This window comes from Scylla paramamosain, chromosome 34 (assembly GCF_035594125.1).
Source record: "Scylla paramamosain isolate STU-SP2022 chromosome 34, ASM3559412v1, whole genome shotgun sequence".
NCBI classification, from domain to species: domain Eukaryota; kingdom Metazoa; phylum Arthropoda; class Malacostraca; order Decapoda; family Portunidae; genus Scylla; species Scylla paramamosain.
In genome coordinates this window covers 10,490,220-10,506,047 of record NC_087184.1, presented here as the reverse complement: position 1 = coordinate 10,506,047, position 15,828 = coordinate 10,490,220, and the positions used below count along the sequence as shown (strand labels likewise).

The window sequence follows — 15,828 nt, the reverse complement described above, 5'->3', positions numbered from 1 at the left end:
AGTTATCTAAACCTCTGCTAATGGAGAATATGATTCTTGATTTAGTCACTGATAACTGATAACATACGGTCAATAATAACAATGTTAAATAGTAACTTGGAAAAGGAAGGAGAGAGAGAGAGAGAGAGAGAGAGAGAGAGAGAGAGAGAGAGAGAGAGAGAGAGAGAGAGAAAGGGTAGATGGAAAGAAAACAAGGTTATCAAGAAAACTATAACCGGGAAATAGTTTTGTCAAAACAGACTGAAATAGACAAACAGCTGAGATAAGTAGATGTCTGAGTGACTGTCCTATAGTTTGATAATGGAAGTCCATATAAGTTGTATGTAAAGTAGGATCACTATAAATTGAAACACTAGAAAATAAGACAGTAGTTACTTTTTATTTATTTACTTTATATTCTCATTGCTTACATCAAGTACAATACCTCATAGTGATTGATCATGAAAAACATACTCCTAACTTACAAACAGAAAAATCAAAGGCAGGCATAACTGGAAAAAAAAAAAAGAAAAAAAGTGTAGTTGGGTGTTCCCAAGCTGATTAACAAAACAGAAGACAGAAACAGGCATAATAATCTTAAACTGACCGGTCTTAGAGTGAGTGATCAAGTGAAGGCAAGGTTCTAAATCTTTCTTTGTGCTAGAACTTGCCAACTAACATCATAGGCAGACAAAACAGAACTGAGGGTTTCTACCACTGAATGATTTATTGATAGTCCGGATTTCACCTTCAACGAACCACCGACACAACTGCTCTGAAGGTCGGCGCTGGCAGTCCAGTGTACCTTCGTCCTTTTTGGCAAGTTGGTCCCACAACTCTAGGGCCTCACGACCGAGACCTGGAGCGGCTGCGGTAGCGAGACCGTGACCTGGAGCGTGAGCGGTGGCGTCCCCGGCGGTGGGACCTGCAATAAGACACAGGCACAATATATTGAATTTATTAACAATAATTATATGCAACAGACTGATGTACTTGCACTTGGATTTTATTGACCAAAGTCCTGCCATTCAAAGGCAGTGTTTTTGGATTCTCTTTAATTTCATCAATGAAAAGTTAATGTTTATGCATAAATATATCTCCAATAGGAAATTTTTACATAGCATCCTTGAAAAGAAATAATAGTAGCTTTAACAGATGACATATATATAATTTCACTCTTATATTGTCTCAGGGATCCCTTTTTAACAGGAAATACAGGCTTGGTATATAGACAGACATCAAATCAAAGCATTATAGCCATAAATAATCAAGTAGACAATAAAAACCTTCAATATACACCCAAGAGCAAGTACATACAGGGACACCAGACCCCAGAGCTAAGAACTCAAGTGCTTTGTTATTTTTAATTCTTAACTTTAAGGTCAACTGGAATGTCATACAACTGTGCCTCACTGTAATGCATTCATGGTTCTACAAGCCACTGGACTAATCTACATTCAAGGGGCACTAAGGTTCTCTTGTTAGTAATATTGTATCTTACTAGCTTCACCACTGCCAACATGAGCCCATTTGCAGCAAAAGCAGAGTGGGTGTATGCCAGGGCAGTAGCTGGTCAAACAGTTAAGAAAAGTCCCAGCATAGAACTCAAGCTAAAACTATTCACACTACATTCACTAACATTTAGGATATTAGGATGAGCATGTAACTTTGATTAGCAAGCTACCAATTACCAGCACAGTACTATGAAGAAGGCAAGCAGTCAAAGGAAAGGAAGAAAACTCTTAGTATATCAGCATCAACTAAAGAGAAAGATGATAATTTTTGGCATTTCAATTTGTGCATACTATTCTGAATGACAGAACATCTGGCAGAGGAATAACGTGCATACTATATCAACAGTATAATGATGCTTAATAAATGCCAAGCAGAATGCTAAAAACAGGAAATCTATCCCAAGTGGCCTTTGTACTCCATTTCCAGAGGCTTCTTGTCAATACACAACAGTAGCTACACCTTGATACCCTCTAGATGGAGAGCACTGGGACAGGATGAGACAAAAGTTATAAGAGTACAAGTTTATGGGAAAACAAAGAGCATGCAAAACAGAAATATCTGATTATCATAAATATGAGATTTAAAGATTTTTTTTTTTTTTTTTTTGTAACTCATCAATGGCAAGTATTAAACTTTGACATCAAAAGAAAGTTACAACTAAGATGCATTTTTTTTTTTTATTTATTTATTTATTTATTTATTTTTTTTTTTTGAGAAAAAGCACTTTGTCCACTAGTCTGACTGAACTACAGACAGAAACTTACATGCTAAAACAACCTCCAGTTTACAAAGAAGCATTAGAGTAAGGCACCAGTTATATCTTCCAATCCAAATTTCAGTTACTTCAATTCATACTTTCCCATGAGTCTTTCAACTCAATTAAGGAAAAATTTCTTTTCCTCAACCCAGCGGTAATGGCCCCTGTCATTTATTTCTATTGATGTCAACTTAAATATTACCTGTGTTAAAAACAATACATTCTAACACTGTTCCTATGAGACATGATACATTAAGGGAATTATATTGATCTACAACACCTGGCAAGTGTTGTCAACAATCTAGCAAAAATATCATGAAGTATGTTTTCTTTACAAACTGTGGCTGATCATTTGACAATGCAACAGGGGCAAAAACCATGAAACAATTATAATCATGACAAGACAGTTCAATTTACTGAGTCAAGCACATAGGACAAAATAATCAGGCTACATCTAGACTTATCTTGCATCAAACAAGTATATCAAAACTTTCTTTGAGATATTCTTTTTACCATATCTACTCCCTCCACATCAAACAAGTCGAGGGTGGTAACTCTCCCTCACTCTGAAAATTAAGGGGATATGTGACGGCTACTTTTGTTTGCCAAAGCAGGATGCGACTTCACCCCATATCGTAGTCCGTTTAGCACCATGTCCCATGTTGGATATCACACCACTGCTGCCTTCTTCACCGGACAAGAGTAACACACTAACACCACACCACTCAAATTACAACACCCTAAAGCTGTGGACCCCGCCATATCACATTTCTGAAATTAATTGGTGAATGAGTATATTATTCAATAGCACAAAAAAAGTAAAAAATTTTTTATTTTCTATAACGGGGATTGCTTTTGGTAAATTATGTGATTGGGGGGGCTGAGGAGCATGAATTAAAGAGCCCTGGTAACTTGTTCAGCAATCAATCAATGCCATCAACCCTTCATTACGCAAGACCAAGTACATCACTAAACCTGAGATGACCAAGAGCAAAGGTAGGAGCAAACAATGAGTGAGGTTATCTTCAAGAAATACGTAATAATACAGAAATTGTTAAAACATAGCAGAATGAAGTATCCTCTACTACATATAGTCCACTAAATGTACAGGAAGGTGACTTCAGAAAGATCATGGAGAGAACAGGCAAAGTGTATGTACTTAAAATTCATCAGAAAGTTCCCCTCTAAATGAGCAATTCAAGTTGTAATTGATGGCTAAAACAAGCTACAGGACATTAATGCAAAGGGACAGAACTCTAAGATAACATTATCACCGAAATTTGAAGGGAATTCTCAACCCAGCCGGTTTAGTTTTGAAAATCCTACAGCATTTGGCAATCAACCCATATGCAATGACAGAAGCTTCTACAGAATAATCCTAGAGTGTAACCCTAACCATAAAAACAAACAAATAAATATATAATGAGAAACTAACTCTTAATGTGTGAAACTAAGAGAAGGTTGTGATTCAGACATTCTATTAGATGGGGGAGGGCAGGGACAAATGAAAGCTATGAGAGTGAGGGTGTTGTGAAGACTCCACTGCCAGACTTCCCACCACCAAGGCACTAATGGGGCTGCAAGATTAGCCAGTGTCACAATGCCACCACCAATACACTCAATATACCTCAGCCAATGTAATAAAAACAGACATCAAACATAGGCATACAAGTAAAGGGAACACATGTCAAAAAATTAAATCATAAACTCATCTTGCAATACTGGATAAAAACAATAACTTGACTTTCTCAATATTTAACTTGTTTACCATAATGAGAACAAAACTTGATGCAACTTACATGATTTAAAATATTAATAGTAATATAGTCATACATTCTTACATTAATTATTTAAACTCCTTACAAGAAACTCAGAGTTTTTGGATATTTTTCTCTAGAAATAAACAGGTGTGTGTGTGTGTGTGTGTGTGTGTGTGTGTGTGTGTGTGTGTGTGTGTGTGTGTGTGTGTGTGTGTGTGTGTGTGTGTGTGTGTGTGTGTGTTTATAAATTCAAGCAGACTGGGATACAAGTAAGAAAGCATGATAATGTATGTGAGACTTTCATCAAAAGCAAAAAAAATGAAAAGAACATGTCCATTTCTTTTAAAGTGACCAAAAATATCAAAAGAAGTGTATAATACAGAATAAAATGCAAGAGCCAATGACAGGCTGAGAAAAGGCAATGCTTGAGTGAGACTTGCTGCAAATTTATGAGTAAAATTAATGCACTAAATGCCTGGAGAGAAAAAATGGGGGCCAATGGAGCTGGATGATAACAGCAGTAGCAGCACTGCTACTTTGGGGAAAACTTTTGATGTTGTGCGTATGTATGTCCGTGAGTCTATTTGGGGGTCTGGGATGACAGATAGAGAGAGAGAGAGAGAGGGAGTGCGAGAGAGAAAACTCTGATGCAAGATGACTAAGGCTAAAGCTTTTATGGGATAGGCTGCGCTAGTCCTCACCTAAAGGAGAGAGATGGCGTGGTGGGGTAGACTTACATCATGCGGAGTGAGTGTGTGAGTGAGCGGGGGGGGACGTGACTCTCCCATCACTGAGCCCCGCAGAACCACCATCATCATTCCGGCACTACACTGGAGCGGCTTCCTCTCCCCATTACCCAACCAATGACCACATTACCAAACCATAACACACCCTACGGCAGAGCAAGGGCATGTTTACTGGCACGGCCCCACACCCGCAGCCTCACGCATCCCCATAACCTATCTTTTTCTTCTTCCTCATCTATGATTTCTCCAAGAAGCAGTGTATCTCATGATTATCTGAATATCTCAAAAAGTTTCAATTATCTTTATTACCATCAAGGACGCTTGTTCTTTTTTATATATTAAAATGACCGAGATACAAAGAAAATAATTCAATGGAGAGCAGTACTAGACAAAAGTATGCAGACAAGCTCCCAAAACCAAATAAAAATGTAACATAATGAAAAATGGTAATCAATGCATAATCTGTCTATCTGACACATGTTCCTAAAGACTTTCCCCTTGGGAATGGCACAGCAGAGGTGTCTCCATTTATTCCTACCAAATATTAAAAGCAAGTATAATGCATTGCAACAAATGCATTATGCTTACTTTTAGTATTTGGTAGGATGACCTTTTCGCTTCTTTACGGCATGGAGATGTTGGGGAAGCGAAAGGGGGAAGAAGGATCTGCAGGGGAAAGATGTGAGCTCTCTCCCCAAGCTGGAGGCAGCCACTTGTAAGTTCTGGGCCAATATCTCACCTCAGCACCTAAGGAACCTTGCCCCACAGCACCTAAGGAAACTTGCCCTTTCGCTTCCCCGACGTCTCCATGCTGTGAAGAAGCGAAAAGGTCACCCTACCAAGTATTAAGAAGCATGTATAATGCATTAATTGCCACTTTTTTCATCATGCGATGTCTGTGGCGTGGTGATGAGAGGCAGGTGCTGTATAATTTTGATCTAATACTGTATGTTGCAAAGTAATAAAGGAAATATAGCCAATAAAACATTCTGACAAGTGAGATTGCAATGCATACTGATATCAATGCAGTTAACTTGACATTTACTCCCAAATAGTGACCAATATGTATCAGTAAATACACATTTCTTGGATGAAGTCATAGAAAAGGAGTTTCTATATCAATGCTAAGATATAGGCAAAATAAGTGCTCATTAAATATCATTGCTAAAAACAAACTTAATAAAATTTCATGACCTAAGTTCCTAATGACAGCAGACCTGATGAAATGGATGACAAACAGACACACAAGCCCATGAAAAAAAAATAATACACTCTTCCAAAAAATAAATAAGTGGCGCAATGGGAAAGAAAATAAGAAAAATAAGAAAAGATATCAATGATACAAGGAACCAGGTCCTACTTGCATGTATGTGGGAGGTCACTTTACAACTGAATAGAAGACAATATCAAGGGGTCACCAGCTAGTCTTACTTTTTTTTACCTACCCAATGAAACTATGCACAAAGGAGCCAGTGACCTTCAGCTAAAACAGAGCAGGGGGAAGGGCTTACCCTGGCGGTGTGGGAGGCCGCTTGTAGCCAAACTTGGTGTCAGTACAGTTGCGGGAGAAGTGACCAAGTTCACCACACTGATAGCAGCGCAGGTTGGGGTCATAGCCACCTCTCATCCGGCCTCCCCGCACTCGTGGCCTGGCTTGGGTCACCTTAATGCGGCAGTGGCCAATTGTGCTGCAAGAAAAGTGTTGTAATATCAGTTAGTAAGAGGTTTGATTTTTTAAATTTCACTAATTCTCAGAAGAAGCTATTGAGTGTTTATCAGTGGGTATGATAAGTGTTATTCTCAAGTTGGTCCTCAATGCTGCAAAAACACAAGACAGACCATGTGCTGATAGCAATATATGAGGAGACAGAACATGTTTGACTCAAAGCCCATATGCTGCAATGAAATAAATAAACTTACATGCCATCAGTCTCTTTAAGAGCACGGTCAGCATCTTTCTGGTGAGCATACACCACAAAGGCAAAACACGGAGGGTTGCGGGCCATCCAGATCTCCCTCAGCCGGCCGTATTTCTCAAACACACGCTCAAGATCACGTTTACGGGTGTCTACATCTAAGTAGGGTCAAGAAATAATATATAAAAAGAAGTTGTATTAAGTACTTTGAAAGGCATGTCATGTTTATACAAAGTAATCAATTATAATTGTTAGACTATGTATAAACATAGTGGTCAGTTAAATAACAAGATTTTACCTACAGTTACAGTAAATGAACTCTAGTTTACAAGATCTCAGAACATCTCAATTAGTCACTTAAGCACTATGAAACTGAGATGACAGCTGAAACAATGTTGATGTCTTCAACTTTACAAACAACTAATGATCAGGAAATGGTTAAAATCACAAGAACAAGAGACACAATTGGTGATAACAAAACAAACAGCAGAGTGAACACAGGTCTCACCCAGCTCAGCCACATGAAGTCGCGCCCCATCCACAGGTGTGCCACTCCTCGACCTTGACCTTGTGCGTGATCTTCTGCGAGACCGTGATCGTGACCTCCTCCGTGACCTAGAACGGGATCTTCTACGGGACCTGAGACCAAGTGGAGGATAAACGTAATGAAAACAAGGCCTTATTTGGTCCATAAGAAACAAACAAATTACAATTTACCAATGTGTCATGCCTTGAGACACATTTTTAGATTTCAGTCATGAATCTAGACAATCACAGAATCTTATTTTTTCCACTTCATGCATTTTCACCATTTCTGATTATTTTACTCAATTCGTATTCATGAATGCTGTCTATTCATTAATCAGAACTAATGAAGAAACTACTTTACATTTACTTAGAAAATGTAATTAACCCATAACATCCTTGATGCTACAAGTTTAGTCCACTAACAAATGTCTGAAGGATATAGAAATGACCTCACCTAGAGTTGTAGGAGCGGGAACGCGACCTTGAGCGCCTCCGACTCCGTGACCTTCTCTTGCTTCTGGAGCGAGAGCGTGACCGCCTTGAACGCGACTTCTTCTTGGATGAGCTACTGCTTGACTTCTGTTCCTTGGCTACATCCTGATCCCTCGGCTTGCTCTTGCTGCGGCTGCGCGAGGCCCTCTTGTTGTCGTCCATCGTGGGGGGTGCAGACCACTCCATGGCGTCCTTGTTCTCTGGGGATTTTGAACGGCTGGCGTTTCTCTGTCCGTCGTACTTCTTTGAGTTGTACTCGTCACTTCCTCCACCCCTCATCCCATTCTCCTTCCGGTCCTGTCCATGCTGATCATCATCCATGTCATCATCCCTTGGGGGCGTCCTGCCTGAGGAGTGGGAGCGCGAGCGGGACCGAGAGTGGCGGCTATAGTTGCCTCCATCACTGTCCTCTGCATCACGCTGCACACCATTTTCTTCCTCTGAATCTGATGACATCTATGGAAAGGGTGGATTGCTTATTACCTGGTTTTGTGCATAGATTTGTCTGATTTACATGTGTTCTACTTTAATTACTTAAATAGCCATGAGGCTGAGTGAGAAACGTAAGGAAGGTTTATTAAAAATGTGCAGATGAATTATACAGAAGCAACCAGAAACATAAAAGGAATAATATTGGACGTAAGTCTTGAAAGAGAATAGTGAATGTATGTCAGTCTGATGTATAGTCATTAAAAGAAAAAAAAATGGTATGTAAAATGTTACTTCTAAACACATTAGTTACTTGAGGCACAGCACCACACAAAACTAAAACAATCAATCCCAAAAGTTCCATGGGAGTTCGAATATCCTAACAATAAACAGTCTGTGGAATGTGGCTTGCCAAACAAGTTACCAATCCCACACTCAACAGATAAGCATCCATGCCAATACAACAAATACAACACAAGAGACGGGTTGTTACTGATTGACTCCCTACACACACACACACACACACACACACACTAGTTATCTGGAACCAACACACGTATACACAGTCCTCAGCTCCACCCACTTCAGGGACAAGAAATGCCACAAATATTTGAGCAAAAATCACACATTTCCTACACTATCCTAATATACCTTTCGCCTGCAGTGGCTCCAGGGACAGTATCAAGCATACAGGTAAGGCAGGAAGGTGTGGTGGAGGGCGAGTGGGCATCCAAGCCACGTCTCAAGTGCCTGGCCCAGCAATGTCTCGTGGCAGTTGGCACCCCCACCTCCCAGCGTCACGGCACCATCCACTTTACTCCACCTCCTCCCACTAGTACACGTGATATTTTTAGCTCTACTTCTTCTATGAGGTTCCTAGGACATTCTACATGTGTGCGATGAGCAGTGCAAGGGGTGACAGGCGTGAGGAAGGAGGTACCTCAGAGAAGCAGAATCAATACGGCGTCTGCAAGGTGGCGGCCGCGGACCAGGCTTCCCACACTCACTGATGACCTTGAATACCGTGAAATACCTCCTCCATATTTTTTAAAAAAAGGAAAACAAAACAGAGAATAAGAGAAATTTAAGTACTCATCCGCCGGTAAGTATCACATGGTACATGCACAGAAGGCCAACATGGATCAGACAATGAAAGCTGGGATAGTAGGTAAAAATATATATAATATCTGATATCTAGAATATAATACCATTACAAAATAAAATATTATAATATAAGTTAAATTAATACAAAACTAATGAAAGATTATTGTCATTACATTTCATCGATAATAGATGTTACAACGAGTATAATCGAGAACTTAGGAAGTGTCGTATCTTTGCATATCAAACAAGTGCTTTGAGCACAACTGTTCACATGAAATTGATCGAGTAAAATAAATAAATAAATAATAATAATGGCAAATAGAATAATTAATTTAATCAAATAACCTTGGGAGGCTTGAATCAGATCATATGGCTACTTGTATGCCACTGTTGATGGCTCAAACTGATTGCCCGGAATTTCAGAGCACAGGATGCACCAAGTCACATTTTTTTTTTTTACCATATATACATTGAAAAGATAGTCGTCCAGAAACCTATCATATCTATCATACATTTTCATCGTGAGCAAGCAGTTTTCCTGACGATCTGAATGTAAAATCCTTTTCTGAAGTCCATTTTGCCACCAAGTTCACATTATTAATGTTCTATATTTCTTCTCGTAATAAAAGGAGTAGATGTGGATTAAGGATTAAGGATTATATTTTCCTACAAAAACAAGGGTGGAATGAGGGCCGATTGGGGCGAGGAGGCGTGGTTGGCACCCCTGCCGCTCTTCGCCTCCCGCGTCCTGTCTTCTCCGCGCCGCCACCACAACATGGAGGATTCACCGGTAAGAACCTCACATATTGCACCCCTTTCGTCTTCCTGGAATCCCATATTGGTTGTACATTCTAAAGATGGGCAACATTAAAAGTAGGTACAGCGATGGACATTAATTAGTCCCGGAAAGTGTAGAATAAGGACCAGTGTTTCCCGCCGCGTGTCCCTCCCTCCTCCCTCTCCAGGTGGATCATTATTATGACGTGTGGCAGCTCATTATTATCTTTTACTTATGCAGTGAACAGGCTGGATCAGTGTACAGGCTCTTGTTACCTGTGACAGAGCGGAGTATACCAGGGTGTTCTGATATTTCTAATGTCAACGAAGTTGGTGAGAGGCGCAAGATTACCAGAGCTCCCGTATGGTGATGTGGTTGTGGCTTGGTATCAGTGGTGTTAGGTTGTAATTCCGTAAGTCATATCTCAGGCATGGTTGGCTGATGATTGATGTTTTCCGAGGGCATGTTATCGTCACGAATGGTTGCTATACTGGTAGGCTTCAGCTCCACCGTCATTTTATCCACACGTATTTTTTAGCAAAAGCTGTGAAACAAATAAAAATTGCACGTGTGTACTGTTTGAGTTTTATGAAGAGGTAATTTTTTACAATTGGATCAAACTGGATTTCGGGTACAAAGCTGATATTCGTTTATATATATATATATATATATATATATATATATATATATATATATATATATATATATATATATATATATATATATATATATATATATGGTTTTATTATAGTTTTAAGCCATTACACATTACGTGGTAATAACCTACCTCGTTTTGTTCTTCTCACTATTCACATCATTTCTAATGATTACACTACTTGTCGGAAATTAATAATAACGCCACAATAGGCCTGGGAATGCACAGCGCTCTCAACTTTTTCTAAGTCCACAGGTAAACATAAATGGTGTATGGTTGCCTGAACTTCAGTTGTTAGGTTAGGTTAGGTTAGGTTAGGGTTTTATTATAGTTTAAGCCATTACACACTATGTGGTAATAACCTACCTCATTTTGTTCTTCTCACAATTTACATAATTTCTAATGATTACACTACTTGTCGGAAATTAATAATAACGCTGTGGGCTGTGGGTAGAGATTGGGGACATTGGCTTAAACTATAAATTTACCATATATATATATATATATATATATATATATATATATATATATATATATATATATATATATATAGATGATTTTAAGTAAAAAAACACGTCGGAAATACTTTATTTTGTCTCTTGACCCCTCATTCCCCTATGATCTTTGGGACTCATATGGGCGGGGAACACAAAAATGGTCATTTTAGGGTACTTGAATTAAGATGATAGCTTAAAAGAAGGCAATCTTGACACTACCTAAGCTAACTTAACCTAACCTGACCTAACTTAAGTGCATCAGCTTAAAAATTCCTTATATCTCAGGAACTATTAATTTATGATGAAAACTTCATTAAAGTAAGTTTCTTAGTATCCATAAAGATAATCAAAAACAATATTCCTAAATGTGTAGAGTGTTATGGTCCTCCCCAAAAATAATACCTACAAAACAAAAATAGTGAATCAGCAGTTCCATTGTTACTATGACACTAGTTTGTGATCTCTGGTCAGCAGCCAGTGGAACTGACCTCACATTTGCACACACAGTGCTGCTAAAAGACTTTTCCATGATAGCAAAACAAGTGCTCCACGACATAAGCTGTAGATATACCTAACTATTGTTTTAATGTACAAAATGCGTATGGTGTCAGGCCCACATGCAGTAAAACAGATCAGAGGAATAAATGCGCACTATGTAGTTTACTGGTTAACAAATGGATTAGGAAAGGTCAAGTTCATATCTGTTAGGTCTGAACTAAAATTGGCTGTAGTGTTTTTCCTTTTTCTCAGTAATAATTTAGGACAGAGAGGTTTTAGATAAAAGGTATTTAGGGCTAAGATGTCTCCTGTGTTAGGTATTTAAATCACAAGATATTTTGGTTGTTATTACTTAGATCCTGAGAAGTTTTGGCCATCAGATATTCAGATATACGAAGTTTTCACCGGTTTCATTGTCAGTCCTATTTAGTGAATGGTGCAAGACATTTTGGTTGTTTTGGCAATATGTTCCGGCTGTTTTTAGTTTGAAGACATTGTAACAGTCATTAATTTATATCAGAAGAAGTGTTCATGTTTTTGGCTGAACTTTCCTGAGATTTTAGTTTATTCTATTTTTATTTTATTCAATCCATAAAACTTGTGCTTACTTTTTAATTTGGACTGGAAGATGTTTCAGGTGCTTTTAGTGTAGACCATAAGAACATTTGACCATTTTTAATTCAGCCTGTAAGATGTCTGGTTAATTTATATTTTCATCCTTGAGAAAATTTTTGGCCATTTTTAGTTTGTTCCCATGCGATCTTTTGGTCTTTGTCATTCTAATCCACAAGATGTTATGATGATTTTTAGTGTAGGCCATGCGATGGCTTAGCAGCTTCTAGGACATGAGATGTTTCAGCTGCTTTTAGCGAGAAAGTTTGATATTTTTTATTAAAGGCCACAAGATGTTTTTGCTGTTTTCAACTTTACTGTAAGTTATTGGATCGTTCAGCTATTTTAAATTTTTGTTGTAGAATGTTTCGCTCATTAAGTTTATGCTGAATGGTACTAAGAAATCTTTATGGACTCTCTCTCTCTCTCTCTTTCTCTCTCTCTCTCTCTCTCTCTCTCTCTCTCTCTCTCTCTCTCTCTCTCTCTCTCTCTCTCTCTCTCTCTCTCTCTCTCTCTCTCTCTCTCTCTCTCTCTCTCTCTCTCTCTCTCTCTCTCTCTCTCTCTCTCTCTCTCTCTCTCTCTGTTCCCTTCCACTCCCACCTTTTTTATGAGATGATTTTGATGAATGAGAATTTTATTAGCAGTTGGTAGATGCGACTGTACCATATTAGTTTAATTACTTTAATCACTTTGTTCTTAAATGCCCATGAGTTATTCCCTTAAGGTTTCAGGCTGTTGTAGGGCTTCAGCCACGTGAGGTTGAAGAAAATGTGAGTGAACATCATCATTTCATTTAACATCCTTATTTTCCCTTAAAAGGTTGGATGGCTTATGAGTTTTCTACTTTTTGCAGTTATGAGTCAGTCTGAGTAATACAACCAAATGATGTAGTTAAACCTTATAACTGTTAAACACCAAACATTAGGCTAGTGATTCTCAACCAAAGGTAACTTTACCTTTTGGGGGTAAAAAAAGTTACATGGCAGGGGCAAATAATTGATAAACCAGCTAATTGAAAATAATTCAAATTTAATTTTGTAAAATGAGAGAGAGAGAGAGAGAGAGAGAGAGAGAGAGAGAGAGAGAGAGAGAGAGAGAGAGAGAGAGAGAGAGAGAGAGAGAGAGAGAGAGATAATGTGTGTGTGTGTGTGTGTGTGTGTGTTTCTGGCATTATTTTTGTCACTATGATGGCTATGAATTTTTTATATGTGAGGGAAATAAATGGAGATATGCATCAAACCTAGGGGGTTAATGATGGAGGAAAGGTTGAAAATCCCTGCACTAAGCAATATACTTAAATGAGAGGTGAAACTCTACTTAATATATTATTACATTTGACATCCCCTTCTAGCTCTTGTAGCAAGCTTAACTTGTTGATCTACTGTGACTAATGTGAGGATGCTGGCATATTTATTTTTATTACATATATCAAAGGATGAGAAGAATATATTGCACAGTGATGACAATGGTAACATCATCCTCGCATCACAGGATGATGTTACCATTGTTATCACTGTGCAATATATTTTTTCTTCATCAGCAGATGAAGTGTATTTCAAACTACATGGGGATGTCTCTTCTGTCAGGCCTTCACTGGGTGGGTGTGCTGTTAAATATCTTAGGAAGTTAGGTGCCAGTCTATATATATATATATATATATATATATATATATATATATATATATATATATATATATATATATATATATATATATATATATATATATTTATTTATTTATTTATTTATTTATTTATTTATTTATTTATTTATTTATTTTATTTTTATTATTTTTTTTTCCATTCAGCTTCATTTAAAGAAGTGAAATTTTTTACTACTAAATGATGTTTTGTGCTTCAGTATGTCACAGAAATAGAGGTAATTTACTGAATTTGAGTGCATTGAGTGTATGAATCTAACAAATGCCATCACAACAAAACATCTATCCTCAATGCACTAGACATTATCTGGCATATAAATAATCTTGCATACTGTTCAATTTATTGGTCATTGTTAACAACCAAAGGCAAATCAATGATGGACTTCAAAAATCCCTTGTCACACAGGAATTTGGAACAGAGAAACTCCGTCGAGCATGGAGCACAACGGAGGCCAACCCGTACGACATGGAGGCGTGGAGTCTCATCATCCGTGATGCTCAGAACCGCTCCATTGAATCTGCACGTGGCATCTTTGAACGTCTCGTCACCACCTTCCCAACGGCTGGCAAGTTCTGGAAGATGTACATTGAACAAGAGGTAAGTTAGGGACTCTTCAAAGTGTCTGGGAGGTGTAGGACAAATTTTGTTATGAATACTTTATTTTATTGGAAATTAAGATGAACATTAAGCAGGAGATGAGTTGGGGACTCCTTGCAATGACTGGAATGTGTTGAGTGAGTTTTGTATTCTAGTCTGTTTATTGTGGGACAGATTGGTCTGTAAATATTGCATGTGTAGTGTTTTTAATCTGCTAAATTTAGATTTATGTTTTGTTATAAATAATTGAAATGTCTGAAAGCAGCAATTCTGATCATGGATGGCCTTTATACTGCAGGATGAAAGTTTTAACTGATTTTTTGTAATATGTTGTAAAACTGCAGATCATATATGTTCTCATTAGGATAGAGGTGAAAGTTTATCACATACATACGAAGTAATGAAAAAGCAATACAAGCCTTCTGCATTTATCCTGTCTAATATTTTTGGCAATATGTTTTTCAACAAGGACTGATAAAACTTTTTTCTCTTCTTTCAGATGAGGTCTTATAATTTTGAGAAAGTTGAAAAGGTATGTTTGATATACGTTCATATTTTTTACTCCCATAATAAATATTTCCTGTTGACGTGTAGTTTATTTTCCAAGCAGTGTTGAGGGATTGCCACGTTTCCAAATGTCCTCAGTTGAAACTCTTTGTGGTGCTGAGAGGCAAAGTAATTTATTCTCCAAACCATCAATGTAAAACGTTTTCATGGTGTTGGCAGAAATCTCTCAAAGAATGGTGATGGGCAGAGCTTAATAGGAAGTTGTCACTGGATATAACAATTATTGTTTACTTGGTGGTCAGAAAAAAAAAATATTCACTATTTGGATGCAGCTCTCCAGTCAGTCACCTTGCAAAATTTGGGGAAAAAGTAAAACCAATGGAGGTAGAATAATAAATTTACTGTCGGTGAGGTACCTAATGACTTCATTATTACTACCTCTGCTGATGCAAAATGTTTTCTTAATAGTACATTTTAATTGGGTGGGTGCATCAGAATTTTGAATTTTATTATTAATATTCATCAGCTTCAGACTGAATCAGTTCAGAGATTGTTTCAATCTTATCAGAATCTGTGGTTGATTACTGGACTGGAAACTTGGTTGTCTCTATCAATGCTGCTCCTGTTGTTTTACTCTGATCAAACCTTCTCTTGCAGGAAATTGAGTGTAGAATTACTTACCATAACTGGGACTGGGCTTAGTGTAGGCTGGCCCTAAATAAATTGATCAATGTATTGGTTCTTGTTTCACTGGCATATGACACTTTTCTTCATGATGTTCAGGGTGTTGTGTCAAGACG

The 15,828-nt window shown here is 37.9% G+C and overlaps 2 protein-coding genes across 19 annotated transcripts in view; one reads left to right on the top strand and one right to left on the bottom strand.

The window, feature by feature from the left end:
• Nucleotides 1–360: 360 nt before the first annotated feature.
• On the bottom strand, nt 361–9,164 carry LOC135090153 (serine/arginine-rich splicing factor 7-like). 17 transcript variants are annotated; one of them, XR_010261786.1, is made up of 9 exons: nt 9,063–9,164; nt 7,656–8,149; nt 7,182–7,312; nt 6,678–6,831; nt 6,269–6,445; nt 5,497–5,568; nt 4,713–4,903; nt 2,765–3,022; nt 361–904 (listed from the first exon to the last, which is right to left on the bottom strand). XR_010261786.1 is itself a non-coding variant. In XM_063986554.1 (7 exons), the coding sequence occupies exons 2-6, from the start codon at nt 8,147–8,149 to the stop codon at nt 5,529–5,531; spliced, it is 996 nt and encodes a 331-aa protein (XP_063842624.1). In that variant the 5' UTR covers nt 9,063–9,164; the 3' UTR covers nt 361–904; nt 5,497–5,528. The 17 variants fall into 17 exon arrangements, 6 of the variants coding, with proteins under 6 accessions (XP_063842624.1, XP_063842626.1, XP_063842625.1 ...); XR_010261788.1 differs by having other exon boundaries at nt 827–904; nt 2,765–2,817; nt 4,749–4,903; XR_010261783.1 differs by having other exon boundaries at nt 2,765–4,903.
• Nucleotides 9,165–9,858: 694 nt separating this feature from the next.
• The window catches only part of LOC135090152 (protein suppressor of forked-like), a 26,945-nt gene continuing 20,975 nt past the window's right edge, over nt 9,859–15,828 (top strand). The window contains exons 1-3 of one of the 2 annotated variants that reach the window (XM_063986549.1): nt 9,859–10,016; nt 14,330–14,521; nt 15,021–15,053. In XM_063986549.1, coding sequence (XP_063842619.1) covers nt 9,912–10,016; nt 14,330–14,521; nt 15,021–15,053 — 330 coding nt within the window. In that variant the 5' untranslated portion in view covers nt 9,859–9,911. Of the gene's footprint in view, nt 10,100–14,329; nt 14,522–15,020; nt 15,054–15,828 lie in introns of both variants that reach the window. The other variant, XM_063986550.1, reaches the window with a different exon arrangement.

Bases quoted from the DNA above. Each gene is read 5' to 3' on its own strand.
- LOC135090153 (XM_063986551.1), bottom strand. From the start codon at position 8,149: ATGTCATCAGATTCAGAGGAAGAAAATGGTGTGCAGCGTGATGCAGAG. The intron at 7,313-7,655 runs GTGAGGTCATTT...ACTTGGTCTCAG, and splicing joins TCCCGCTCCTACAACTCTAG to GTCCCGTAGAAGATCCCGTT. The intron at 6,832-7,181 runs GTGAGACCTGTG...GACCCTACTTAG, and splicing joins ACTTCATGTGGCTGAGCTGG to ATGTAGACACCCGTAAACGT.